General features: G+C 46.7%; 1 protein-coding gene across 1 annotated transcript in view; it reads right to left on the reverse strand.

Annotated features, from left to right (window-relative positions):
- Positions 1-26,712, reverse strand: part of LOC135525073 (WD repeat-containing protein 47-like) — a 42,828-nt gene that overhangs the window by 15,300 nt on the left and 816 nt on the right. The window contains exons 2-8 of the mRNA XM_064952831.1: positions 21,916-22,082; positions 18,006-18,089; positions 17,646-17,730; positions 16,902-17,210; positions 15,919-16,364; positions 1,320-1,383; positions 39-211 (exon numbers count right to left, since the gene is read on the reverse strand). Coding sequence (XP_064808903.1) covers positions 39-211; positions 1,320-1,383; positions 15,919-16,364; positions 16,902-17,210; positions 17,646-17,730; positions 18,006-18,089; positions 21,916-22,073 — 1,319 coding nt within the window. The 5' untranslated portion in view covers positions 22,074-22,082. The remainder of the gene's footprint in view (positions 1-38; positions 212-1,319; positions 1,384-15,918; positions 16,365-16,901; positions 17,211-17,645; positions 17,731-18,005; positions 18,090-21,915; positions 22,083-26,712) is intronic.

Here is a 26,712-nt window from a genome sequence, read left to right on the forward strand (position 1 = left end):
TGCTCCCTCCAGGTGTGTGTGTGTGTGTGTGTGTTAACCTGTTGAGGAACTTCTCAGTGAGGTTATGCTGGGCATCTGGCCCCTCCTGTGTGTGAACCCCTCCCTCCAGCAGCATCTGCTGGTACAGCTGTCTCTGCTGCTGCTTCTGCTCCAAGTGCTGCTGAACGCGCTTCTTCTGCCTGTAGTACTCCTGGATCTGCTCACCGTCGTGCTGTTGAGGAAGACACACGCATTTAGAACGATAGACGACTATAGTACACCAAGACCGAAACACACCATTATGTCAGGTCATGAGGTCACCTCCAAAACACGCGGCAAACTACAGTACAGCCTCTTTCTTTACAAGGCTTCAAATCCACATTAAAAGACAAAATCCCCATCAAACACACAACGGGCCAACTCTTCATCTCTAACGTGACTCTATGCACAGAAAAATCCAATCTAAAGCTGCTGGGCTCCAGAGATATATTAAAATGAGCAATGAGTGTGCTAGCAGGCTGGCTGTGTCAAGACCAGCCATCAAAGCAGATTGTACACCGCTGTCCGTGACCCTGTGTCGTCAAATTATGGCCCCCGCGGTCGGCAGTAGCTCATAGACTCCCCGTCAGGTGACAGGGTGTCTGGGGTCGACGCCCCCATGGACGAGGTCGTTGGATTTATGGGTAACTAAAGTCAGTGGGAGAGGAGATGGGGGTGTGGGGGATACCATGAGAGAGAGACCATATGGGAAACACACAGAGAGAGACAAACACACAGACAGAGAGAGAGACAAGCACACAGACAGACAGAGAGAGAGAGACAAGCACACAGACAGACAGACAGAAACAGAGAGACAGAAACAGAGAGAGAGAGACAGACAGACAGACAGACAGAGAAACAGACAGAGAATCAGACGGAGAAACAGACGGAGAAACAGACGGAGAAACAGAGAAACAGACAGACAGACAGAGAGACATGGGGTTTGTGGCTCAGTCTAAATGGCGCTTGCACGCCACGTCGTGGGTTCGAACCACCCATATGTAAAAGTGTGGCCCCACAAAGTCAAAAAGCGTCTGCTAAATGGGATATATTATTATAGACAGACAGAAAACAGACAGAGAAACAGACAGAGATCAATATGTATTCCCTTTTAATATATGTCCTAATGTTTTTTCCTGAACGGCCAGATGGGGGTGCAATCTTGTTTGCAGGAAATGACAGAAATGTTAGTGATGGGCATTTACAGTTATATGCGCTGGTCTCACTAAACCTTATCATCACAGGAAATGCCTTGCGTGATACAAGCGGGTGAAATTACCTCTTTTTTTTGGCGGCCCAACGTCCGCCCCCAGAGGGTTGACATTTGGTCCACTGGAGGCCAGAACCAGAACCGGTGGGGCGATCCTGTTGACACAGGAACAAAATATCCACATGACCATAGGCTTGGCAGGAACAGGTTTACAGTGTCCTCTCCAAAAATGACATAAACTGCAAAACAAACACACTTTCAACCAATCCCAAACCAGCCCCTACACCCTAGGGAGGTCTAGTATCATATTGCGTATAGACCACCATCATCATCATCATCGTTTGGCTACAGAACAGTCGACCGGTACAGGCCGCATATACCACAGAGCATTTAGGAAAACACCTATCTATTCATTCCTTTAGATCTACACAAGTGGAGGTAGAACCTCAATGCCGATTTGCGCATCTGATTTTCTTTCGACTAATGTTTTCTCCATTTCACAGTGGCCTTTAGAGACCACAGTCAGCTTGTCAGTGAACCAGCACGCGACACGATGCCAAACGCAGGCGACACGTAAAACGAACGATGCCAAACGCTATTCAAACGCAGGCGACACGATGCCAAACGGACGCGACACGATGCCAACGCAGGCGACACGATGCCAAACGCAGGCGACACGATGCCAAACGGACGCGACACGATGAAACTTAGCGAACGATGCCAAACGGACGCGACACGATGCCAAACGGACGCGACACGATGCCAAACGGACGGATGCCAAACGACTGACACGATGCCAAACGGACGCGACACGATGCCAAACGACTCACGATGCCAAACGGACATCTGCCAATTCACGATGCCAAACGGACGTTACACGATGCCAAATCTACGAAACGCGCAGGCGACACGATGCCAAACGGAACAAAAACATCGACTTGCAAACGCATGACTGCCAAACATACGACACGATGCCAAAACTGACGGATTCGACACGATGCCAAACGAGGTGACACGATGCCAAACAAAATAGCGCGACGCCATCGGACTCTACTGATGCAAACGGACACGATGCCAAACGTCTATGCCAAACGCAGTGCCGATGCCATTTTGTCACGCAAAGACCCATACGATGCCAAACGGACCACCATGCCAAACGCGACCTGCCAAACGCGTCCTCATTGGCTGGCGACACGATGCCAAACGCGCGACGCCAAACGGACGCACATACTAAACGGCGTTACACGATGCCAAACGCCAAACCCACTGCGACACGATGCCAAACGGACTACAGGATGCCAAACGGACGCGATCTACACGTGCCAAACGCTGCTATGCCAAACGCAGGCGACACGGCCAAACGGACGTTACGATGCCAAACGGACGCCCCAAACGGACGCCTTATCTCAGCTCACTGGTCACGCATGCCAACGCAGCGGCACGATGCCAAACGGACGCGATGCCAAACGTAGCACGGCCAAACGGTATATTTCACTGGTGCCAAACCAAACGATGCCAAACAGGCGACACGATGCCAAATCGTTTGGCAGGCGACACGATGCCAAACGCACCACGTTCTCTGCCAAACGCAGGCCAATGACGCAGGAACGATGCCAAACTGCAAAAAAATCACTGCCAAGCGCAGGGAGATGCTTATATCTCGCCGGGCTAACTTTAAGCATCAAACGGACTGAGCAGCTCACGATCAAACTGCACCTGCCAAACATTGCTCATCTGTAAATAGCCCGATCCAAACCCCATACGTATTTAAATTTTGCCAAACGCAGGCGACACGATGCCAAACGCAGCGACACGATGCCAAACCTTTGCACCCAAACGGACGCGACACGTATGCCAAACGGACGCGACTGCCAAATTCATCTTCTGCAAATCGCGACCATTCCAGTGTTTAATTGCTATATTGTAATTACTACGCCAAATGGCATTTATTGCCTTACCTCCCTTATCAGACACGATCATTTGCAATGCTGTATATAGATTTGCCAAACGGACTGCCAAACGTATTATTGATTGTATGTTTGCCAAACGCAGGCGACACGATTATTCCATGTGTAACTCTGTGTTGTTGTTTGTGTCGCACTGCTACTTTATATTGGCCAGGTCGACACGTTGCAAATGAGAACTTGTTCTCAACTAGCCTACCTGGTTAAATAAAGGTGAAATATATATTTTAAAAGATGCCAAACGGACGCGACACGATCAAGCTCTGTAAGGTTTGTAATCGTTCCTGTTATGCAATTGTTTCTAGTCAAACCACCAGATGGCAGGCGATATAGCCAAACGCTCATTATTTTTTTTATTTTACTCTTCATCACGACCTCATGTTATCTCAATAACACATGTTTTGTTTTATTTAAACGCAGGCAACATGAGTGGTCAGTTAGTAGTGCTGATGTTGTGATTTGAGTAGAGAGGAGCAGAGTTTTGGGACCTACTGGTTAACAAACACTTCTCATTCGTGCCATTACTACACAATTCCAGCCTAATGAAACTATTGTTTTAAACTGTTGCGCTGTTTACACGATGCCAAACGGAATAGCTACTAAGCAGTGTGGTAACTGCAAGCGCCACGCAATTGTGATTATGCTAACATTGTTTAATTGATATCACAATATGTAATACAATTTATTTATAAATGCCAAACGCCGACACGATGCATTTCAGAAGCAACAAACGGACGCGACAATCTGTTGCTAGAGAATTCAAATTCATAAATGGAGCTGTGGATCAAAGATCAGGAAATAGGATCAGGATATATATTTTTTTGCCAAACAGTTACAGATGCCAAATAATTTTCCAAACGAACTCAAATAATGAAATATTCGACACGATGCCAAAACAGATAACGATGTTCGCTGGGAAATCGCAGGCTTCTGCAAAGCATGTGCCAAACATTTTCATCTGCCACTACCACGATGCCAAACGCAGGCGACATTGCCAAACGGAATGCCAAACGCAGGCGACACGATGCCAAACCCCCATCCAAACGCAGGCGAATCTACACACAATAAACGGACCCCATAATGACAAAGCAAAAAACTGTATTTGCCAAACGCAGGCTAGATGCCAAACGGACGATACACAATGCCAAATGCAGGCGACAGAAATATACACGACCATTCAAAAGTTTGATGCTCACTTAGAAGTGTCAAACTTGTTTTAGAAAGAAATGCAAATTTTTTTGACAATGCCAATAACATCAAATTGATCAGATGCCAAGACGGACGTGAGTGTTAATGTTGTAAAAACGAGGCTGTGTTAATGTTGTACAATGCCAAACGGACGACACGATGCCAAACGTAGCTGCCAAACGCAAGCGACGATGCCAAACGCAAGCTGATTTTATGCCAAACGCAATATCTGCCAAAGAGGCCCATTATGCAGCAACCATCACTCCTGTGTTCCAATGGCACGTTGATGCCAACTAATCCAAGTTTATAATGCCAAAAGGCTAATTGATCTTTAGAAAACCACACGATGCCAAACGTTACTACATGATTCCAAATGTGTTACTGCCATAGTTTTGATCTGCCAAACGGACTATTATTCTACAATGGGAAAAAAATAGATAAAAATAAAGAAAAACGGACGTTGAATGCCAGTAGGTGTGTCCAATCGCAGGCGACACGATGCCAAACGCAGGCGACCGATGCCAAATTACTTGTTCGATGAAATATCTTACGATGCCATATTTGACGTTATTATTAATTTATATTTTAGTCAAACGCAGGCAGATGCCAAACGGACTATGCCAGCAGCGACACGATGCCAAACGGAGGATCAATTAGGTGAAGATGCCAAACGCAAGGGACACATCAAATTTTTCACCGATGCCAAACTCAGGGATTCGAAAACGCAGTGACCTTTCAGTTACTGATGCCAAACGCAGCGCACTTAACCACTAATTAGTGGACCATAAGATGTAGAAACGATGCCAAACGGAGGTTGTGCCAAACGGACCAGGTGCCAAACGGACGCGACACGATGCCAAACGCAGGCGACACGATGCCAAACTCCTAACAGATGCCAGTGCAGCGACACGGCATCTGGCGACCGATGCCTGGACGTGAACAAACGCAGCATCTGACAAACGGGCGACAGCTGTCTCTGCTGCAGGCTTCTGATGCCAAGCAGGCGCACGATGCCAACGCGCTTCTTCTGCCTGTAGTACTGCCTGGATCTGCCAAACGGGACGCGACGCCAAACGGACGCGACACGATGAGGAAGACAAACGCACGCATTTAAACGCACGATAGATGCCACTATAGTACACCAAGACCGAAACACACACGATTATGTCAGGCGACATGATGCCAAACACAGTCACGATGCCAAACACGTTACACGATGCAACACGATGCCAAACAGATGCCAAACGCAGGCGGCACGATGCTAACAGGCGACACGATGCCAAACGCAGGCGACAAATCCAAACGGACGGCACAAAATCCAAAACACACAGGCGACACGATGCAAACGCTCTAACGATGCCAAACGAGGCGATCCACGATGCCAAGCTGCTGGGCTCCAGAGATATATTAAAATGAGCAATGAGTGTGCTAGCAGGCTGGCTGTGTCAAGACCAGCCATCAAAGCAGATTGATGCACCGCAGGCGACACGATGACCCGACACGTGCCAAACGCAGGCGACACGATGCCCCGGACGCGACACGATGCCAAACGCAGGCGACACGATGCCAAACGAGGCGACCGATGCCAAACGTCAGGCGACACGATGCCAAACGGACGTTACACGATGCCAAACGGACGTTACACGATGCCAAACGTGCCAAACGCAGGCGACACGATGCCAAACGGCGACACGATGCCAAACGCAGGCGACACGATGCCAAACGCAGGCGACACGATGCCAAACGCGACGCGGTGTCTGGATGCCAAACGCACGCGACACGATGCCAAACGCAGGCGACACGATGCCAAACGCAGGCGACACGATGCCAAACGCAGGCGACACGATGCCAAACGGGTGATGCCAAACGGGGACACGATGCCAAACGAGGCGACACGATAAACGGGCGACACACAGAGCAGGCGAGATGCCAAACACACAGATGCCAAACCCAGGCGAGATGCCAAACGCACGACAGATGCAAACGCAGACACGATGCCAAACGAGACACGACCAAACGCAGGCACACGACCAAACAGACAGATGCCAACGACACGATGCCAACACACACGATGCCAAACAGCGACACGATGCCAAACGCAGCGACACGATGCCAAACGCAGCCAAACGGAGCAGATGCCAAACGGAGACACGAGAAACAGACACGATGCCAAACGCAGGCGACACGATGCCACGGACGCGACACGATGCAAACGGAGACACGATGCCAAACGACAGCGACACGATGCCAAACGGACGACACGATGCCAAACGGACGCGACCGATGCCAAACGGAGCGACACGATGCCAAACGGACAGTTACACGAGCCAAACGCAGGCGACACGATGCCAAACGGACGTTACACGATGCCAAACGCAGGCGACACGATGCCAAACGCTGGGACACACCAAACGGACGCGATGATAACAAACGCAGTGGCCGATGCCAAACGCAGGCGACACGATGCCAAACGTCGCGACGGGACAACGATGCCAAACGGACGTTACACGATGCCAAACGGGATACACGATTATAGACACGACCAAACGGAGAAAACGGAGACAGATGCCAAACGGACAGAGATGCAAACGTATTCGACACGATGCCAAACGCAGGCGACACGTGCCAAATGCAGGCGACACGATGCCAAACGGGCGTGACACGATGCCAAACGCAGGCGACACGATGCCAAACGCAGGCGACACGATGCCAAACGCAGGCGACACGATGCCAAACGGACAAACGCAAGCGAACGATGCCAAACGCAAGCGACACGATGCCAAACGCAAGCGTGACACGATGGCAAACGCAATTGCCAATGTTAGTGACGGGCATTTACGAGTTATATGCCAAACGCACGCTGGTCTCGATGCCAAACCTTATCATCACAGGAAATGCCACGATGCCAAACGGACGTGATACATGCCAGGACGCGACACGATGCCAAACGGACGCGACACGATGCCAAACGGACGCGACGCCAACGGAAGTTTGGCGGCGACACGATGCCAAACGGACGTCCGCCAAACGCGGGGGCCAAACGAGGGGTGCGCGGATGACATTTGGTCGACACTGGAGGCGACATGATGCCAAAACGCGGCGCCAAACGGACGCGACACGATGCCTGGACGTTACACAGAACAAACGGACCACATGACATACACAGGAACAAAATATCCACATGACCATAGGCTTGCCAAACGGAACAGGTTTACAGTCTCCAAAAATGACATAAACTGGCAAAACAAGCAGGCACTTTGCAACCAACGATGCCAAACGCAGCCCCTAAACACCCTAGGGAGGTCCAAACACAGGCGATCATAAACGCGTATACGACCACCATCATGCCAAACGGAAGTTTGGCTACAGAAAAGTCGACACGATACAGGCCACATATACCACAGAGCATTTAGGAAAACACCTATCTATTCATTGCCTTTCAGATCTGCCACACAAGTGCCAAACGAGGTAGAACACGATCAAACGGTCGACACGATGCGCATCTGATTTTCTTTCGACTAATGTTTTCGGACGTTCACGATCACAGGCGACCGATGCCAGACGACCACAGTCAGGACTTGTCAGTGAACCAGCACGGACGCGACACGATGCCAAACGGACGCGACACGATGCCAAACGGAGGCGACACGATGCCAAACGCAGGCGACACGATGCCAAACGAAGGCGACACGATGCCAAACGCAGGCGACACGATGCCAAACGGACGTGACACGATGCCAAACGCAGGCGACACGATGCCAAACGGGCGACACGATGCCAAACGCACGACACGATGCCAAACGCAGGCGACACGATGCCAAACGGACGTGATGCCAAACGATGATGCCAAACGCAGGCGATACGATGCCAAACGCAGGCGACACGATGCCAAACGCAGGCGACACGATGCCAAACGCAGGCGACACGATGCCAAACGGACGTTACACGATGCCAAACGCAGGCGACACGATGCCAAACGCAGGCGACACGATGCCAAACGCAGGCGACACGATGCCAAACGCAGGCGACACGATGCCAAACGCAGGCGACACGATGCCAAACGCAGGCGACACGATGCCAAACGCAGGCGACACGATGCCAAACGGACGCGACACGATGCCAAACGCAGGCGACGCCAAACGGCGACACGATGCCAAACGCAGGCGACACGATGCCAAACGCAGGCGACACGATGCCAAACGCAGGCGACACGATGCCAAACGCAGGCGACACGATGCCAAACGCAGGCGACACGATGCCAAACTCAGGCGACACGATGCCAAACGCAGGCGACACGATGCCAAACGCAGGCGACACGATGCCAAACGCAGGCGACACGATGCCAAACGGACTCCCTCCCTAGAGGACTGATCAAGCTTGTAAACACATGGCTCAACTTACATCACAACAATATAGAAAGACCTTAATGCTGATACAGCCTCTATTCATACCTACAACTGCAAAAACTAAATTCACTACTATGTGGTCAGTCTTTAATCAAATGGAATCATAATGGAATCGATATTTAAAAACTAGCTATCTTACCAGATATTAATGACACACAGAAATAGTCACATTTTCCAATGTGTCAGGAGACTGAATGTGGCCACTAGTATGTTTCCATCTCTATACCCAGCAGCCCCGACGGGCTCTTTGTAAGAGCAGAGTGGTGGATCTCTCAAGACAGTGCAGCAGAGCTATAATGTATGATAAAGCATTGTTTACATTACTAATCACGTTCAGGCTAAATATAAAGCACTGCATCGCAGTGATAGAAGCGTCACTACAGACCCTGGTTCGATCCAGGGCTGTATCACTATCGGGCCGTGATCGGGAGTCCCATAGGGCGGCGCACAATTGGCCCAGCGTCGTCCGGTTTAGGGGAGGGTTTGGCCGTCACTGTATATAAGAATTTTGTTCTTAACTCTTTGCATAGTTAAATAAAATGTAACAACTTTAAAAAAGATTAAACAGTGATGCTTAATGTCTCCACGTGGATCTCAAACAGAAAAAACGTGTGTTCCACGTGGACTGGGATATGTTTCGTATCGCGTCAAACAACAACATTAACGAATACGCTGAGTCGGTGAGCGAGTTCATTAGAACGTGCGTTGAAGATGTCGTTCCCATAGCAACGATTAAAACATTCCAACAAACCAGAAATCGTGGATTGATGGCAGCATTCGTGTGAAACTGAAAGCACGGACCACTGTTTTTAACCAGGGCAAGGTGACCGGAAACATGACCGAATACAAACAGTGCAGCTATTCCCTCCGCAAGGCAATCAAACAAGCTAAGCGTCAGTATAGAGACAAAGTAGAATCTCAATTCAACGGCTCAGACACAAGAGGTATGTGGCAGGGTCTACAGTCAATCACGGACTACAAAAAGAAAACCAGCCCCGTCGCAGACCAGGATGTCTTGCTCCCAGGCAGACTAAATAACTTTTTTGCCCGCTTTGAGGACAATACAGTGCCACTGACACGGCCTGCAACGAAAACATGCGGACTCTCCTTCACTGCAGCCGAGGTGAGTAAAACATTTAAACATGTTAACCCTCACAATGCTGCAGGCCCAGACGGCATCCCCAGCCGCGCCCTCAGAGCATGCGCAGACCAGCTGGCTGGTGTGTTTACGGACATATTCAATCAATCCCTATACCAGTCTGCTGTTCCCACATGCTTCAAGAGGGCCACCATTGTTCCTGTTCCCAAGAAAGCTAAGGTAACTGAGCTAAACGACTACCGCCCCGTAGCACTCACTTCCGTCATCATGAAGTGCTTTGAGAGACTAGTCAAGGACCATATCACCTCCACCCTACCTGACACCCTAGACCCACTCCAACATCTCCACCCCGCTGATCCTGAGGGCCCTCGGAGTGTGGTGTCAGGAAAGAATAACCTCACACTCAACGTCAACAAAACTAAGGAGATGATTGTGGACTTCAGGAAACTGCAGAGGGAGCACCACCCTATCCACATCGATGGAACAGTAGTGGAGAGGGTAGTAAGTTAAGTTCCTCGGCATACACATCACAGACAAACTGAATTGGTCCACCCACACAGACAGCATCGTGAAGAAGGCGCAGCAGCGCCACTTCAACCTCAGGAGGCTGAAGAAATTTGGCTTGTCACCAAAAGCACTCACAAACTTCTACAGATGCACAATCGAGAGCATCCTGTCGGGCTGTATCACCGCCTGGTACGGCAACTGCTCCGCCCACAACCGTAAGGCTCTCCAGAGGGTAGTGAGGTCTGCACAACGCATCACCGGGGGCAAACTACCTGCCCTCCAGGACACCTACACCACCCGATGTCACAGGAAGGCCATAAAGATCATCAAGGACAACAACCACCTGAGCCACTGCCTGTTCATCCAGAAGGCGAGGTCATTACAGGTGCATCACAGCAGGGACCGAGAGACTGAAAAACAGCTTCTAACTCAAGGCCATCAGACTGTTAAACAGCCACCACTAACATTGAGTGGCTGCTGCCAACACACTGACTCAACTCCAGCCACTTTAATAATGGGAATTGATGGGAATTGATATCACTAGCCACTTTAAACAATGCTACTTAATATAATGTTTACATACCCTACATTATTCATCTCATATGTATATATACATACTGTATCATATCATATGTATCTATATCATCTACTGCAATACATCTTTATATAATACATGTATCACGAGCCACGAGCCACTTTAAACTATGCCACTTATTTGATTTGATCTAGAACGGAATAAATGTGTTCCACGTGGATCTAGAACGGAATAAACATGTGTTCCACATGTTCAGGGGTGAGGAAAGGTGTTTGGACCTGAATGGAATTGGGGTTTATCGTGAATCCTGGTAAGGAGTGTATCTGTTGATGGAATTTATATGAATGACTAGAATATTCCACCCTGAAGCCATACAATCATATGAAATTGATTAGAATTATGTATAACCATAGTCTGTACAATATGTCTATAATAGAATCTTAAAAACAGACTGTCTGAGCATGTTAAAAACAGACTGTCTGAGCAAGATTCTGCCGCCCTTGGCTGGGGTCACTGAGAGGACTTCCCAGGGTCTCCGTCTCCCTATCTTGAGGGAGGATGGGGAGTAAGTCTCACGGATTCCCCCAATCTCTGTCGGCTGCGTAGCAGGACATTGTGTGGTATGTTAGTGTGACTGTGTGTGCGTATGTTAGTGTGTGTGCGTATGTTAGTGTGACTGTGTGTGCGTATGTTAGTGTGTGTGCGTATGTTAGTGTGACTGTGCGTGCGTATGTTAGTGTGAGTGCGTATGTTAGTGTGACTGTGCGTGCGTATGTTAGTGTGAGTGTGTGTGCGTATGTTAGTGTGAGTGTGTGTGCGTATGTTAGTGTGAGTGCGTATGTTAGTGTGACTGTGCGTGCGTATGTTAGTGTGAGTGTGTGTGCGTATGTTAGTGTGAGTGCGTATGTTAGTGTGAGTGTGTGTGCGTATGTTAGTGTGACTGCGTGTGTTATGTTAGTGTGAGTGCGCGTGCGTATGTTAGTGTGAGTGTGAGTGCGTATGTTAGTGTGAGTGTGCGTGCGTATGCTAGTGTGACTGTGTGTGCGTATGTTAGTGTGAGTGTGTGTGCGTATGTTAGTGTGACTGCGTGTGCGTATGTTAGTGTGAGTGCGCGTGCGTATGTTAGTGTGAGTGTGAGTGCGTATGCTAGTGTGACTGTGTGTGCGTATGTTAGTGTGAGTGTGTGTGCGTATGTTAGTGTGAGTGTGCGTGCGAGCGTATGTTAGAGTGAGTGTGTGTGCGTATGTTAATGTGAGTGTGCGTGCGTGCGTATGTTAGTGTGAGTGTGCGTGCGTATGTTAGTGTGCGTGCGTGCGTATGTTAGTGTGAGTGCGTATGTTAGTGTGAGTGTGCGTGCGTTATGTGAGTGTGAGTGCGTATGTTAGTGTGAGTGTGCGTGCATATGTTAGTGTGAGTGTGCGTGCGTATGTTAGTGTGAGTGTGCGTATGTTAGTGTGAGTGTGCATATGCTAGTGTGACTGTGTGTGCGTATGTTAGTGTGAGTGTGCGTGCGTATGCTAGTGTGACTGTGTGTGCGTATGTTAGTGTGAGTGTGTGTGCGTATGTTAGTGTGACTGTGTGTGCGTATGTTAGTGTGACTGTGTGTGCGTATGTTAGTGTGAGTGTGTGTGCGTATGTTAGTGTGAGTGTGTGTGCGTATGTTAGTGTGAGTGTGCGTGCGTATGTTAGTGTGAGTGTGAGTGCGTATGTTAGTGTGTGTGTGCGTATGTTAGTGTGAGTGTGCGTGCGTATGTTAGTGTGACTGTGTGTGCGTATGCTAGTGTGAGTGTGCGTGCGTATGTTAGTGTGTGTGTGCGTGCGTATGTTAGTGTGTGTGTGCGTGCGTATGTTAGTGTGAGTGTGCGTGCGTATGTTAGTGTGAGTGTGCGTATGTTAGTGTGTGTGCGTATGTTAGTGTGAGTGTGCGTATGTTAGTGTGTGTGCGTATGTTAGTGTGAGTGTGCGTATGTTAGTGTGAGTGTGCGTATGTTAGTGTGAGTGTGCGTATGTTAGTGTGAGTGTGCGTATGTTAGTGTGGGTGCGTATGTTAGTGTGGGTGCGTATGTTAGTGTGTGCGTATGTTAGTGTGTTAGTGCGTATGTTAGTGTGAGTGCGTATGTTAGTGTGAGTGCGTATGTTAGTGTGAGTGCGTATGTTAGTGTGAGTGCGTATGTTAGTGCGTATGTTAGTGCATATGCTAGTGTGGGTGCGTATGTTAGTGTGAGTGCGTATGTTAGTGTGAGTGCGTATGTTAGTGCGTATGTTAGTGCGTATGTTAGTGTGGGTGTTAGTGTGTGTGCGTATGTTAGTGTGAGTGCGTATGTTAGTGTGTGTGTGTATGCGTATGTTAGTGCGTATGTTAGTGTGCGTATGTTAGTGCGTATGTTAGTGTTAGTGCGTATGTTAGTGCGTATGTTAGTGCGTATGTTAGTGTGGGTGCGTATGTTAGTGTGAGTGTGTATGTTAGTGCGTATGTTAGTGCGTATGTTAGTGCGAGTGCGTATGTTAGTGCGTATGTTAGTGTGAGTGCGTATGTTAGTGCGTATGTTAGTGCGTATGTGTATGTTAGTGCGTATGTTAGTGCGTGTGCGTATGTTAGTGCGAGTGCGTATGTTAGTGCGTATGTTAGTGTGAGTGCGTATGTTAGTGCGTATGTTAGTGCGTATGTTAGTGCGTATGTTAGTGCGTATGTTAGTGCGAGTGCGTATGTTAGTGTGAGTGCGTATGTTAGTGTGAGTGCGTATGTTAGTGCGTATGTTAGTGTGAGTGTGCGTATGTTAGTGCGTATGTTAGTGTGAGTGTGTATGTTAGTGCGTATGTTAGTGTGAGTGCGTATGTTAGTGTGATGTTAGTGCGTATGTTAGTGTGAGTGTGCGTATGTTAGTGTGAGTGTGCGTATGTTATTGTGAGTGTGCGTATGTTAGTGTGAGTGTGAGTGTATGTTAGTGCGTATGTTAGTGCGTGTGTTAGTGCGTGTGTGAGTGCGTGTGTGAGTGCGTGTGTGAGTGCGTGTGTGAGTGCGTGTGTGAGTGCGTATGTTAGTGTGTATGTTAGTGCGAGTTAGTATGTTAGTGCGTATGTTAGGCGAGTGCGTATGTTAGTGCGTATGTTAGTGTGAGTGTGTATGTTAGTGCGTATGTTAGTGCGTATGTTAGTGCGTATGTTAGTGTGAGTGTGCGTATGTTAGTGTGTATGTTAGTGTGAGTGTGTATGTTAGTGCGTATGTTAGTGCGTATGTCAGTGCGTATGTTAGTGCGTATGTTAGTGTGAGTGCGTATGTTAGTGCGTATGTTAGTGTGAGTGCGTATGTTAGTGCGTATGTTAGTGCGTATGTTAGTGCGTATGTTAGTGCGAGTGTGCGTATGTTAGTGTGAGTGTGCGTATGTTAGTGTGAATGTTAGTGTGAGTGTGTATGTTAGTGCGTATGTTAGTGCGTATGTTAGTGCGTATGTTAGTGCGTATGTTAGTGCGTATGTTAGTGTGAGTGCGTATGTTAGTGCGTATGTTAGTGCGTATGTTAGTGCGTATGTTAGTGTGAGTGCGTATGTTAGTGCGTATGTTAGTGCGTATGTTAGTGTGAATGTTAGTGTGAGTGTGTATGTTGTTAGTGCGTATTAGTTAGTGCGTATGTTAGTGCGTATGTTAGTGCGTATGTTAGTGCGTATGTTAGTGTGAGTGCGTATGTTAGTGCGTATGTTAGTGCGTATGTTAGTGCGTATGTTAGTGTGAGTGCGTATGTTAGTGCGTATGTTAGTGCGTATGTTAGTGCGTATGTTAGTGCGTATGTTAGTGCGTATGTTAGTGTGAATGTTAGTGTGAGTGTGTATGTTAGTGTGTATGTTAGTGTGTATGTTAGTGTGAGTGCGTATGTTAGTGTGAGTGCGTATGTTAGTGTGAGTGCGTATGTTAGTGCGTATGTTAGTGTGTATGTTAGTGCGTATGTTAGTGCGTATGTTAGTGCGTATGTTAGTGTTAGTGCGTATGTTAGTGCGTATGTTAGTGCGTATGTTAGTGTGAGTGCGTATGTTAGTGCGTATGTTAGTGCGTATGTTAGTGCGTATGTTAGTGTGAATGTTAGTGTGAGTGTGTATGTTAGTGTGTATGTTAGTGTGTATGTTAGTGTGTATGTTAGTGCGTATGTTAGTGCGTATGTTAGTGTGAGTGCGTATGTTAGTGCGTATGTTAGTGTGAGTGCGTATGTTAGTGTGAGTGCGTATGTTAGTGCGTATGTTAGTGCGTATGTTAGTGCGTATGTTAGTGTGAATGTTAGTGTGAGTGTGTATGTTAGTGTGTATGTTAGTGTGTATGTTAGTGTGTATGTTAGTGCGTATGTTAGTGCGTATGTTAGTGTGAGTGCGTATGTTAGTGCGTATGTTAGTGTGAGTGCGTATGTTAGTGTGAGTGCGTATGTTAGTGCGTATGTTAGTGCGTATGTTAGTGTGTATGTTAGTGCGTATGTTAGTGCGTATGTTAGTGCGTATGTTAGTGTTAGTGCGTATGTTAGTGCGTATGTTAGTGCGTATGTTAGTGTGCGTGTGCGTGAGAAGCCAGTATAAAATGAATGGTTGTGTACCACAGACCAGTGCCCTCGTGAATAAACCGTTCTGTTAGCTGGGCTCAGTCTGTTTCATTCAACCAGTATCTTACACATTCTAGGTCGCAGACTGAGTAGTATAATTGAATTGGGTTATGAACCTTGAGAACATAATTCTCCTAACAGTATGTTGTTTACAGTAAGCCTATTGTCATGCCGTACCTACCCATTTCAATAAACCTTAAATTAACCCTGAAGGGCCCAGTAACTACCCATTTCAATAAACCTTAAATTAACCCTGAAGGGCCCAGTACCTACCCATTTCAATAAACCTTAAATTAACCCTGAAGGGCCCAGTAACTACCCATTTCAATAAACCTTAAATTAACCCTGAAGGGCCCAGTACCTACCCATTTCAATAAACCTTAAATTAACCCTGAAGGGCCTAGTGCTGTACCTTTCTGGTGAGTCGTCGTCCAGCTGGTGCACGTTATTCTCCACCATGCTTTGGCTGAGCGCCGGTCTCACGCTGCCCTCCGTGCCCCTCTTGTTCTGGGCCTGGGCCGCCAGGCCATGGGACAGCCCGTCCAGCACCGGGTTCAGGGACCGAGACATGTAGGTGTCTGCCGACTGGGGCCTCTGCAGGGGCGAGGAGGGACAGGGGGAAAGCCGGCTGATGAGGGGAGTGAGCAGGTCGGCGTGGCCGGCCTTGGTGGGCTTGACCAGGCGATCCACGTGGATGGCCAGGGTCTTCTGCTGAAAGGCGCAGGAGAAGGCGCCTGGCGAGAGGTTCTGGAGCCACGAAAGCAGGGAGAGGTCGAGTTCGTCGCAGCCATTGCCACACAGCATGTCCACGCCCAAGAGCACCTCGTCCTCCGTGATCTCCTCCCCCGTGGCTTTGCTCTGGAAGAGAACAGTACAGATACGTTTAATAATGGCTCTCTTTTTGTCTCCTTTCCCTCCATCTGAACTGGTACTACCTAGGCAAGAGACAACTCCTGCTCGTCATATTTGATATTAACTTCACCTATCCTGTGTTTTCAGATCAGAATAATAATAGTGTAGACTGATCTACTGTGAAGCTTCCCTACCATTATGTACGTGGTGGAGTGCCTCATCCTTGGGACCTCTGTAGAGTTTCAGAAATGGAGAACAATGGTGTTTCAAAAGGGACATTTTCAACCCTTTTCTCAAAGCACTTGACATTCTGAAACAAGGTTAGAAAACTGGCCTCATTCACCTCCAGCCAACACATTGGCCATATTTACTGAGCCTGGATTCCTCTCTAGGTGACTACCTTCTAGGGAGTTTTGACTGGCCACTGTGCTTCTGCTTCTCTGTAGGCCGTTGGGGTCCTGGTTTACGTAAAGCACTGTGACAACTGCCGATGTAAAAAAACAAAAAGGGCTTTATAAATACATTTGATTGACCAACACTGACCTGACAGAACTCCACACAGCACTCGTACAAAACTCCTTTGATGAGCAGCTGGAAGAGGCGGTTGCCGCTGGCCCTGAACCCAGCCTCGCTCAGCTTCCTGTCGGCAGGGATGAACTCGGCCACCATGGCGCAGGCCTCCTCGAAGCAGTGCACCCGGGCCGTGCTGGGGTTCCAGTCCTTGAACTCAGCATGTTGGGTGAGGCAGGGCAGCGTGAGGAGCAGGCATAGTTTACTGTAGTCCTCTTTAGAGGGACAGAACCCCTCCAGGCTGTGGAGACATCTGACCGCCTCTTGCATGGACAGCTCCAGCTGTCGGCAGCACAAGGAAAGGGGGGGTGGACATTAATTCAACGGCGTTTATTGAGTAAAGTCGTACTACATAGATATAGTATAACCCACTACTTCTAAGCCAATTTAAGATCACTGAAATGTAATTCATCAATTAGGAAGTGCTTCTAATTTTATTTTTTCACTGAACATGAAATTGACTTCCAAATTACACTGGAAAAGTCCCGGTTTTCCTTCCTTGGCGATGTTCATAGCTTGCGACACCCGAAGCATAAATACAGAGACCGAAATCAGAAGCCACCTAATCAGTTCATCACTTCAGAGACTTGTAGAAACACTTGAAATGGATCTTGCTAAACTGACGGTTGGCTTTTTTGCTGCCAGTATCTCAGCATGTCTATTTGAATACAGTCGTACACGCAACGCTTGTGGTATACACAGGCTTGTCCCACTCACGTTCTGAGGGTCGTCAGCAGCTGACATGGCGTTATTTACACACAGGGCCTCCAGAAATGTCTGTTTCAGGACGATGTAGCGGAACCTAGACAAGCCAGGCAAGATCACAAGACACATTAATAACATTCAGTAAAAATAAAAATGAAAAAGTGCCAAAATTGAAAATTTGTATTTGTTCATATGTAAATAAACAAAATGGGTTGACTGTACAAAGATGACATCTAATTTCACCTCACTCTTAACTGGCTAATCAAATCTCTGAAGAGTTAACCTGTGACCTGTGTGTCTGGCAAGAGTTAAGATTCACATTTGGGTGGAAGACATTGGATCAAATAAGCATAAAAAAAAAGGTTCTCTCACCTCTTTTTGTCAAACTTCTCCATGCCTTCTAAAGGCTGAATGAATTGTAGGACCTCTTCCCATTGGCCATCTAGAATCAGCTGCCTGTGGCACAACATGGGAATAGTTATCAGGGCATAGAGTTAACCTGGGTCGTGTCCATTAAACAAAAACAAGATTTTTTTAAAGATCATTTCACTCTGTTTCGGGTCGTTTTCTTCCGTGTAGTGAACAAGACCCTGTTGTTCTAAAATTCTGTTTGACCTTCATCCATTCACCTTGTACCTTCTGGTAGCAGAGTGGTGGCTCGTAATATGCCAGTTGTTAGTTACAGAGGTTTTATGAAAAACTGTACAGTTCCCGTTGAATGTTGTTAGTATTTTTGTGTAGTATTGCAACAGAGCATCCTAATGTGTTAGTATTTGTGTGTAGTACTGCAACAGAGCATCCTAATGTGTTAGTATTTGTGTGTACTACTGCAACAGAGCATCCTAATTTGTTAGTATTTGTGTGTACTACTGCAACAGAGCATCCTAATTTGTTAGTATTTGTGTGTACTACTGCAACAGAGCATCCTAATGTGTTAGTATTTGTGTGTAGTATTGCAACAGAGCATCCTAATTTGTTAGTATTTGTGTGTACTACTGCAACAGAGCATCCTAATTTGTTAGTATTTGTGTGTACTACTGCAACAGAGCATCCCAATTTGTTAGTATTTGTGTATTGTACTGCAACAGAGCATCCCAATTTGTTAGTATTTGTGTGTAGTATTGCAACAGAGCATCCTAATTTGTTAGTATTTGTGTGTAGTATTGCAACAGAGCATCCTGATGTTAGTATTTGTGTGTAGTATTGCAACAGAGCATCCTGATGTTAGTATTTGTGTGTAGTACTGCAACAGAGCATCCTAATTTGTTAGTTTTTGTGTGTACTACTGCAACAGAGCATCCCAATTTGTTAGTATTTGTGTGTAGTACAGCAACAGAGCATCCCAATTTGTTAGTATTTGTGTGTAGTACTGCAACAGAGCATCCTGATGTTAGTATTTGTGTGTGGTACTGCAACAGAGCATCCTGATGTTAGTATTTGTGTGTAGTACTGCAACAGAGCATCCTGATGTTAGTATTTGTGTATACTACTGCAACAGAGCATCCTCATTTGTTAGTATTTGTGTGTAGTACTGCAACAGAGCATCCTAATGTTAGTATTTGTGTATACTCCTGCAACAGAGCATCCTGATGTTAGTATTTGTGTGTAGTACTGCAACAGAGCATCCTAATTTGTTAGTATTTGTGTGTAGTACTTGCAACAGAGCATCCTAATGTTAGTATTTGTGTGTAGTACTGCAACAGAGCATCCTGATGTTAGTATTTGTGTATAGTACTGCAACAGAGCATCCTGATGTTAGTATTTGTGTATAGTACTGCAACAGAGCATCCTAATTTGTTAGTATTTGTGTGTAGTACTGCAACAGAGCATCCTAATGTGTTAGTATTTGTGTGTACTACTGCAACAGAGCATCCTAATTTGTTAGTATTTGTGTATACTACTGCAACAGGGCATTCTGATGTTAGTATTTGTGTATACTACTGCAACAGAGCATTCTGATGTTAGTATTTGTGTATACTACTGCAACAGAGCATCCTGATGTTAGTATTTGTGTATACTACTGCAACAGAGCATCCTGATGTTAGTATTTGTGTGTACTACTGCAACAGAGCATCCTGATGTTAGTATTTGTGTGTAGTACTGCAACAGAGCATCCTGATGTTAGTATTTGTGTGTAGTACTGCAACAGAGCATCCTGATGTTAGTATTTGTGTATACTACTGCAACAGAGCATCCTGATGTTAGTATTTGTGTGTAGTACTGCAACAGAGCATCCTGATGTTAGTAGTTGTGTGTACTACTGCAACAGAGCATCCTGATGTTAGTATTTGTGTGTACTACTGCAACAGAGCATCCTGATGTTAGTATTTGTGTGTACTACTGCAACAGAGCATCCTAATGTTAGTATTTGTGTGTAGTACTGCAACAGAGCATCCTGATGTTAGTATTTGTGTATACTACTGCAACAGAGCATCCTAATGTTAGTATTTGTGTGTACTACTGCAACAGAGCATCCTAATGTTAGTATTTGTGTATACTACTGCAACAGAGCATCCTAATGTTAGTATTTGTGTGTAGTACTGCAACAGAGCATCATAATTGGATAAGCCTGATGGAAAACAAAGAGGGGTAAACAACGACTTTGAAAATCGTATTATAGTGCACCGTGTATGTAATCAGCCACTTACAGACGCTAAATGGAATAATGTCCCGAGGGGGCTCTTTAGATTAAGTCTCTCTGGTGAAGGTCACGGAGTACTGTACAAGGTGCAGTGCAGCATGAAATAAGATTTGTGTAAAAAAAAAAAATGGGAATGAAACGCAGGACCTCACATACGCCAACACTATCGGTGTACTTAAAGGGACATTTCACTTTAAAAATTATGTTTTCAGTATTTCAAATGTCTCATATCAAGATGAGTCCACATCCCATGCCATCAGGTCGCGTAGATCCAGCTCTATGCCTCAGCCACAAATTGATAGAAAAGATAACCACTGCAAATCTGGAGATAATATGGTGCTTAACTTTTCCATTCATTTTGGATAGCTGAATCTACAAAACAGATGGTCTGGGACATGGACTTGTTTACCGAGTCGTGAAGCGTGATTATTATTATTATTTTATTTAACTAGACAGTTTCAGTTAAGAACAAAGTCTTATTTACAATGATGGCCTACCACTGGCCAGACCCTCCCCTAACCCGGACGACGCTGGGCCAGACCCTGCCTTAACCCGGACAACGCTGGGCCAGACCCTCCCTTAACCCGGACAACGCTGGGCCAGACCCTCCCTTAACCAGGACAACGCTGGGCCAGACCCTCCCCTAACCCGGACGACGCTGGGCCAGACCCTCCCCTAACCCGGACGACGCTGGGCCAGACCCTCCCCTAACCCGGACGACGCTGGGCCAGACCCTCCCCTAACTCGGACGACGCTGGGCCAGACCCTCCCCTAACCCGGACGACGCTGGGCCAGACCCTCCCTTAACCCGGACGACGCTGGGCCAGACCCTCCCTTAACCCGGACGACGCTGGGCCAGACCCTCCCTTAACCCGGACAACGCTGGGCCAGACCCTCCCCTAACCCGGACGACGCTGGGCCAGACCCTCCCCTAACCCGGACGACGCTGGGCCAGACCCTCCCTAACCCGGACGACGCTGGGCCAGACCCTCCCCTAACCCGGACGACGCTGGGCCAGACCCTCCCCTAACCCGGACGACGCTGGGCCAGACCCTCCCCTAACCCGGACGACGCTGGGCCAGACCCTCCCTAACCCGGACGACGCTGGGCCAGACCCTCCCCTAACCCGGACGACGCTGGGCCAGACCCTCCCTTAACCCGGACGACGCTGAGCCAGACCCTCCCCTTAACCCGGACGACGCTGGGCCAGACCCTCCCCTTAACCCGGACGACGCTGGGCCAGACCCTCCCCTAACCCGGACGACGCTGGGCCAGACCCTCCCCTTAACCCGGACGACGCTGGGCCAGACCCTCCCCTAACCCGGACAAAACTGGGCCAATTGTGCGCCACCCTATGGAACTCCCAATCACGGCCGGTTGTGATACAGCCCCAGATCGAACCAGGGTCTGTAGTGATGCCTCTAGCACTAAGATGCAGTGCCTTAGACCGCTGTGTATCAGAACTGGGCTGGAGGAAAAACCTGCACAGGGATTGATGAGCGCTGCTTTAAAAAGAGTCCTAACGGGGTGGTCTTTCTGAAGAGTCCTCCTCCTGATGGAGGCATGCCTAGCTGGGTGTTATTCCCATACAGACTGCAGAATGGCACTGTGTTTGTAGCAGACTAAAAGTCATGCGAGTACCTGAGGAAGAGCATGTCATCAGAGTAAAGACCATTAATGACACCGCTCTCCTTCTCCAGAGACAACATGCTGATGTGAAGCTTCCTGGAGTTGAGGAAGTCCAGCATCAGCTTGATCACCTCCACCTCTTTGATGTTAATGGTCTCCTCCGCTGTCATGGCGACAGTCTGTCAGGACAGGTAGAGAGAGAGAGTGTCAGGACAGGTGGAGAGAGAGAGAGAGAGACAGTCTGTCAGGACAGGTGGAGGGAGAGGGAGAGAGCAGAATTAGGCCGATACCCACTAATTATCAAAATCCAGAAAAGAGCTGTTAAATTCTATAACCACCTAAAAAGAAGCGATTCCCAAACCTTCCACAACAAAGCCATCACCTACAGAGAGATGAACCTGGAGAAGAGTCCCCTAAGCAAGCTGGTCCTGGGGCTCTGTTCACAAACACACCCTACAGAGCCCCATGACAGCAGCACAATTAGACCCAACCAAATCATGAGAAAACAAAAAGATAATTACTTGACACATTGGAAAGAATTAACAAAAAAACAGAGCAAACTAGAATGCTATTTGGCCCTACACAGAGAGTACACAACGGCAGAATACCTGACCACTGTGACTGACCCAAAATTAAGGAAAGCTTTGACTATGTACAGACTCAGCGAGCATAGCCTTGCTATTGAGAAAGGCCGCCGTAGGCAGACATGGCTCTCAAGAGAAGACAGGCTATGTGCTCACTGCCCACAAAATGAGGTGGAAACTGAGCTGCACTTCCTAACCTCCTGCCCAATGTATGACCATATTAGAGAGACATATTTCCCTCAGATTACACAGATCCACAAAGAATTCGAAAACAAATCCAATTTTGAAAAACTCCCATATCTACTGGGTGAAATTCCACAGTGTGCCATCAGAGCAGCAAGATTTGTGATCTGTTGCCACGAGAAAAGGGCAACCAGTGAGGAACAAACACCATTGTAAATACAACCCATATCTATGCTTATTTATTTTATCATTTGCACATTGTAAAAACACTGTATATATATATATATAATACGACATTTGTAATGTCTTTATTGTTTTGAAACTTCTGTATGTGTGATGTCTACTGTTAATTGTTATTGTTTATTTCACTTTATATATTATATACCTTACTTGCTTTGGCAATGTTAACACGTTTCCCATGCCAATAAAGCCCCTTGAATTGAATTGAGAGAGACAGAGTGTCTGTCAGGACAGGTAATGAGAGAGTGTCAGGACAGGTGGAGAGAGAGAGACAGTCTGTCAGGACAGGTGGAGAGAGAGAGTGTCAGGACAGGAGGAGAGAGAGAGAGAGAGAGACAGAGAGTCTGTCAGGACAGGTAATGAGAGAGACAGTCTGTCAGGACAGGTGGAGAGAGAGACAGTCTGTCAGGACAGGTGGAGAGAGAGAGAGTCTGTCAGGACAGGTGGAGAGAGAGAGAGTCTGTCAGGACAGGTGGAGAGAGAGAGAGAGTCTGTCAGGACAGGTGGAGAGAGAGAGAGAGAGTCTGTCAGGACAGGTAGAGAGAGAGAGAGTCTGTCAGGACAGGTGGAGAGAGAGAGAGTCTGTCAGGACAGGTGGAGAGAGAGAGAGAGAGTCTGTCAGGACAGGTGGAGAGAGAGAGAGAGAGTCTGTCAGGACAGGTAGAGAGAGAGAGAGAGAGTCTGTCAGGACAGGTGGAGAGAGAGAGAGAGAGTCTGTTAGGACAGGTAATGAGAGACTATCTACCTGTCAGGAAAAACATTTTAAATTTAAGGCAGCTGTATGTATTCCCACGAAAAAATACACGTGATCGTGTCTTAATCTATTAAATATTTTTTCAATTTAAATACAATTTATATTTCAGGCTTAGTTAGTTGAGGTCAATTTACAGTTCATTTACAGTGTACAAATTATTATAATGCTGTACCTGCCCCCTCCCTCACACCATCTGCTCCGACAAAAATGATTCTGCCAGGCCAGTGTTGCCAAGGGCTACCTTGAAAACAACGTCTCAGGTGAAAATGTATTGTCGCGGGTGTTGTGTTTTTGGGCCAATTCTAAACTGCACCGCGGCCACCGTGGCATTTCTCTTAGAAATGTGTATATTTAACTGTGACCTGCTGCTGCTGACTATCAGGCAGTGAGCAGGCTGTTACGGAGTGAGTGAATGGTGACGAAGAGGAGGGCTGGAGAGGTGTGTGTGTGTGTGAGTTGAGAGCACTGGTCTAGAGAGCGCTGCAGCAAGAGGCCGCTGAGTCAGGGAGACAGAGCAGGACAAATATATGACACATTTTTATCAGTTGTAGGTAGGCTATTTATTTACACTGAACAAAAATATAAAAACGCAACATGTAAAGGTGTTGGTCCTATTTTTCTCGAGGTTAAATACATTTTCCCAGGCATGTTCCTTTCGCACAAAAAGCTTATTTCTCTCAAATTTTGGCCACAAATTTGTTTACATCACGGTCAGTGAGCATTTCTCCTTTGTATTGCCAAGATAATCCATCCACCTGACAGGTGTTGCATATCAATAACCTGATTAAACAGCATGATCATTACACAGGTGCACCTTGCGCTGGGGACAATAAAAGGCCACTAAAATGTGCAGTTTTTTGTCACACACACACACACAATGCCACAGATGTCTCAAGTTTTGAAGGAACATGAAATTGGCATGCTCGACTAGAGCTGTTTACAGAGAATTGAATGTTAATTTCTCTACCATAAGCCGCCTCCAACGTAGTTTTAAAGAATTTGGCAGTGCAGACCACATGTATGGCATCGTGCGGGCTACTGGTTTGCTTTGCCCCATTGCTGTGGTGGGGTTATCGTATGGGGCAGGCTTAAGCCACAGACACCAAACACAATTGCATTTTATTGATAGCAATTGATAGCAATTTGAATACACAGAGATACCGTGACGAGATCCTGAGCCCCATTGTGAGGCCCATTTTTTAAGGTATCTGCAATCAACAAATGCATATCTGTAATCCCAGTCATATGAGATCCATAGATTAGGGCCTAATGAATTCATTTCAATTGACTGATTTCCTTATATGAACTGTAACTCAGTAAAATCTTTGAAATTGTTGCGCTTATATTTTTGTACAGTATAGATTGGTCATTATGGAGACCAATTGGACCATTGGAAAACGACTTCAGGCGCACTCGAGCACTTTAGATAAAATAGCTCAAAAAGGTGGTTTAAAGTAAACTGCATTCTAATGTCGACTTCTCTAATGGATAACAGTATCAAGCAAAGGGTTTTACTCTTGCTCAGTTCTGGAATTAAAAAAAAATTAAGTTATGGAACTCCCTCGCGGTCTTATATTATGGGGGAAAGTTATGGAACTCCCTCGCGGTCTTGTATTATGGGGGGAAAGTCATGGAACTCCCTCGCGGTCTTGTATTATGGGGGGAAAGTCATGGAACTCCCTCGCGGTCTTGTATTATGGGGGGAAAGTCCACAATGAAAATTACATTAAAATGTGTCGAAAGACAAGCTACATTTGCATCTGTTGGCCATCAAGTAGGCTATTCATTTAGATGCCATTGTAAGCTACCAATTGCTACAATAAATACATATATATTGAAATTCGTGCCAGATGTGTATCCTACCTGGAGCTGGCAAACGGATTTAATAAATAGCCTGTAACTCCGTTTGAGTTTTGCAATTATTCATGGCCATGTTAAATTAATTAAATTGGAAGTTATGAATTTTGATCATAGATCTATCGCAAATGTATCATTGTCCATATTTTAATGTCAGTTTTATCGTGGACTTTTCCCTGAAATTAGATGTCCTATCAGGGACTATAGGCTTCCTGCATCTTGCTCAGCAAACCATGGCAAAGTTAAATTGCAATTATAAACCCAGATTTTAGTTCGTAATCTATGCATATTGAAATAACAAGTCAATCTCGCAAATAATCCATTTATAACTGTTTTGTAGTCTTAACATCTGGCCCATAATAATGGCACAACTACCCGAAAATCACCAAACATTCATTTCTTGAAGTTCGTCCAAGTGTTTCTTGCACAGAGATTTCAAGATCCTCTGTCCAACTTTTATCACTCAAACTCTGCTGTCGGATTGACCTATAGTTATGCACATGCGCAAACTGGATTTATTTCACGCAATAAGGCACAAGGGGGTATGGTATATGGCCAATATACCACGGCTAAGAGCTGTTCTTAAACACGACGCAACGCTGAGTGCCTGGATACAGCCCTTAGCTGTGGTATATTGGTCATATACCACACCCCCTTGTGCCTTATTGCTGTTATAAACGGGTTACCAACGTAATTAAATAAACGTCATATACCTGTAGTATACAGTCTGATATACCACAGCTGTCAGCCAATCAGCATTCAGGTCTCGAACCACCCAGTTTCAAAATCATTTTTTGGGGGCAAGTTTTAAGGCCTTGTGGGCGGGTTTTCAGAGGTCATTGGGCAAAACTTTTTGCTAGACCTAGTAACCATGCACAATAGTTTCCTACCCCTTAGAAGGTTTCTTCCTAATAGGCCTACAGACATCTTGGGGGAGCTTCTTGCCACCGTTCGTTTATTAAGCCTTGACTTGTATTTTCCTTTGTGATGTGTTTTAAATTGCACTTTGGGAAACGTGGTACTAGTATGACCAATAGAATGTGATTGATGAAAAACAAGCATCGGTGTGTGTGTGAATAAACTCAAGAGGATTGTCAGGGGGAAAGATTAAGATGTTGTCAAGGGCAAGCAAAATGATGAACCAAAAACTGTAAAAGATATGGCCGAGTACCAGGTCTCCATTCAATGCTG

Source organism: Oncorhynchus masou, chromosome 31 (assembly GCF_036934945.1).
Source record: "Oncorhynchus masou masou isolate Uvic2021 chromosome 31, UVic_Omas_1.1, whole genome shotgun sequence".
Lineage (NCBI taxonomy): Eukaryota > Metazoa > Chordata > Actinopteri > Salmoniformes > Salmonidae > Oncorhynchus > Oncorhynchus masou.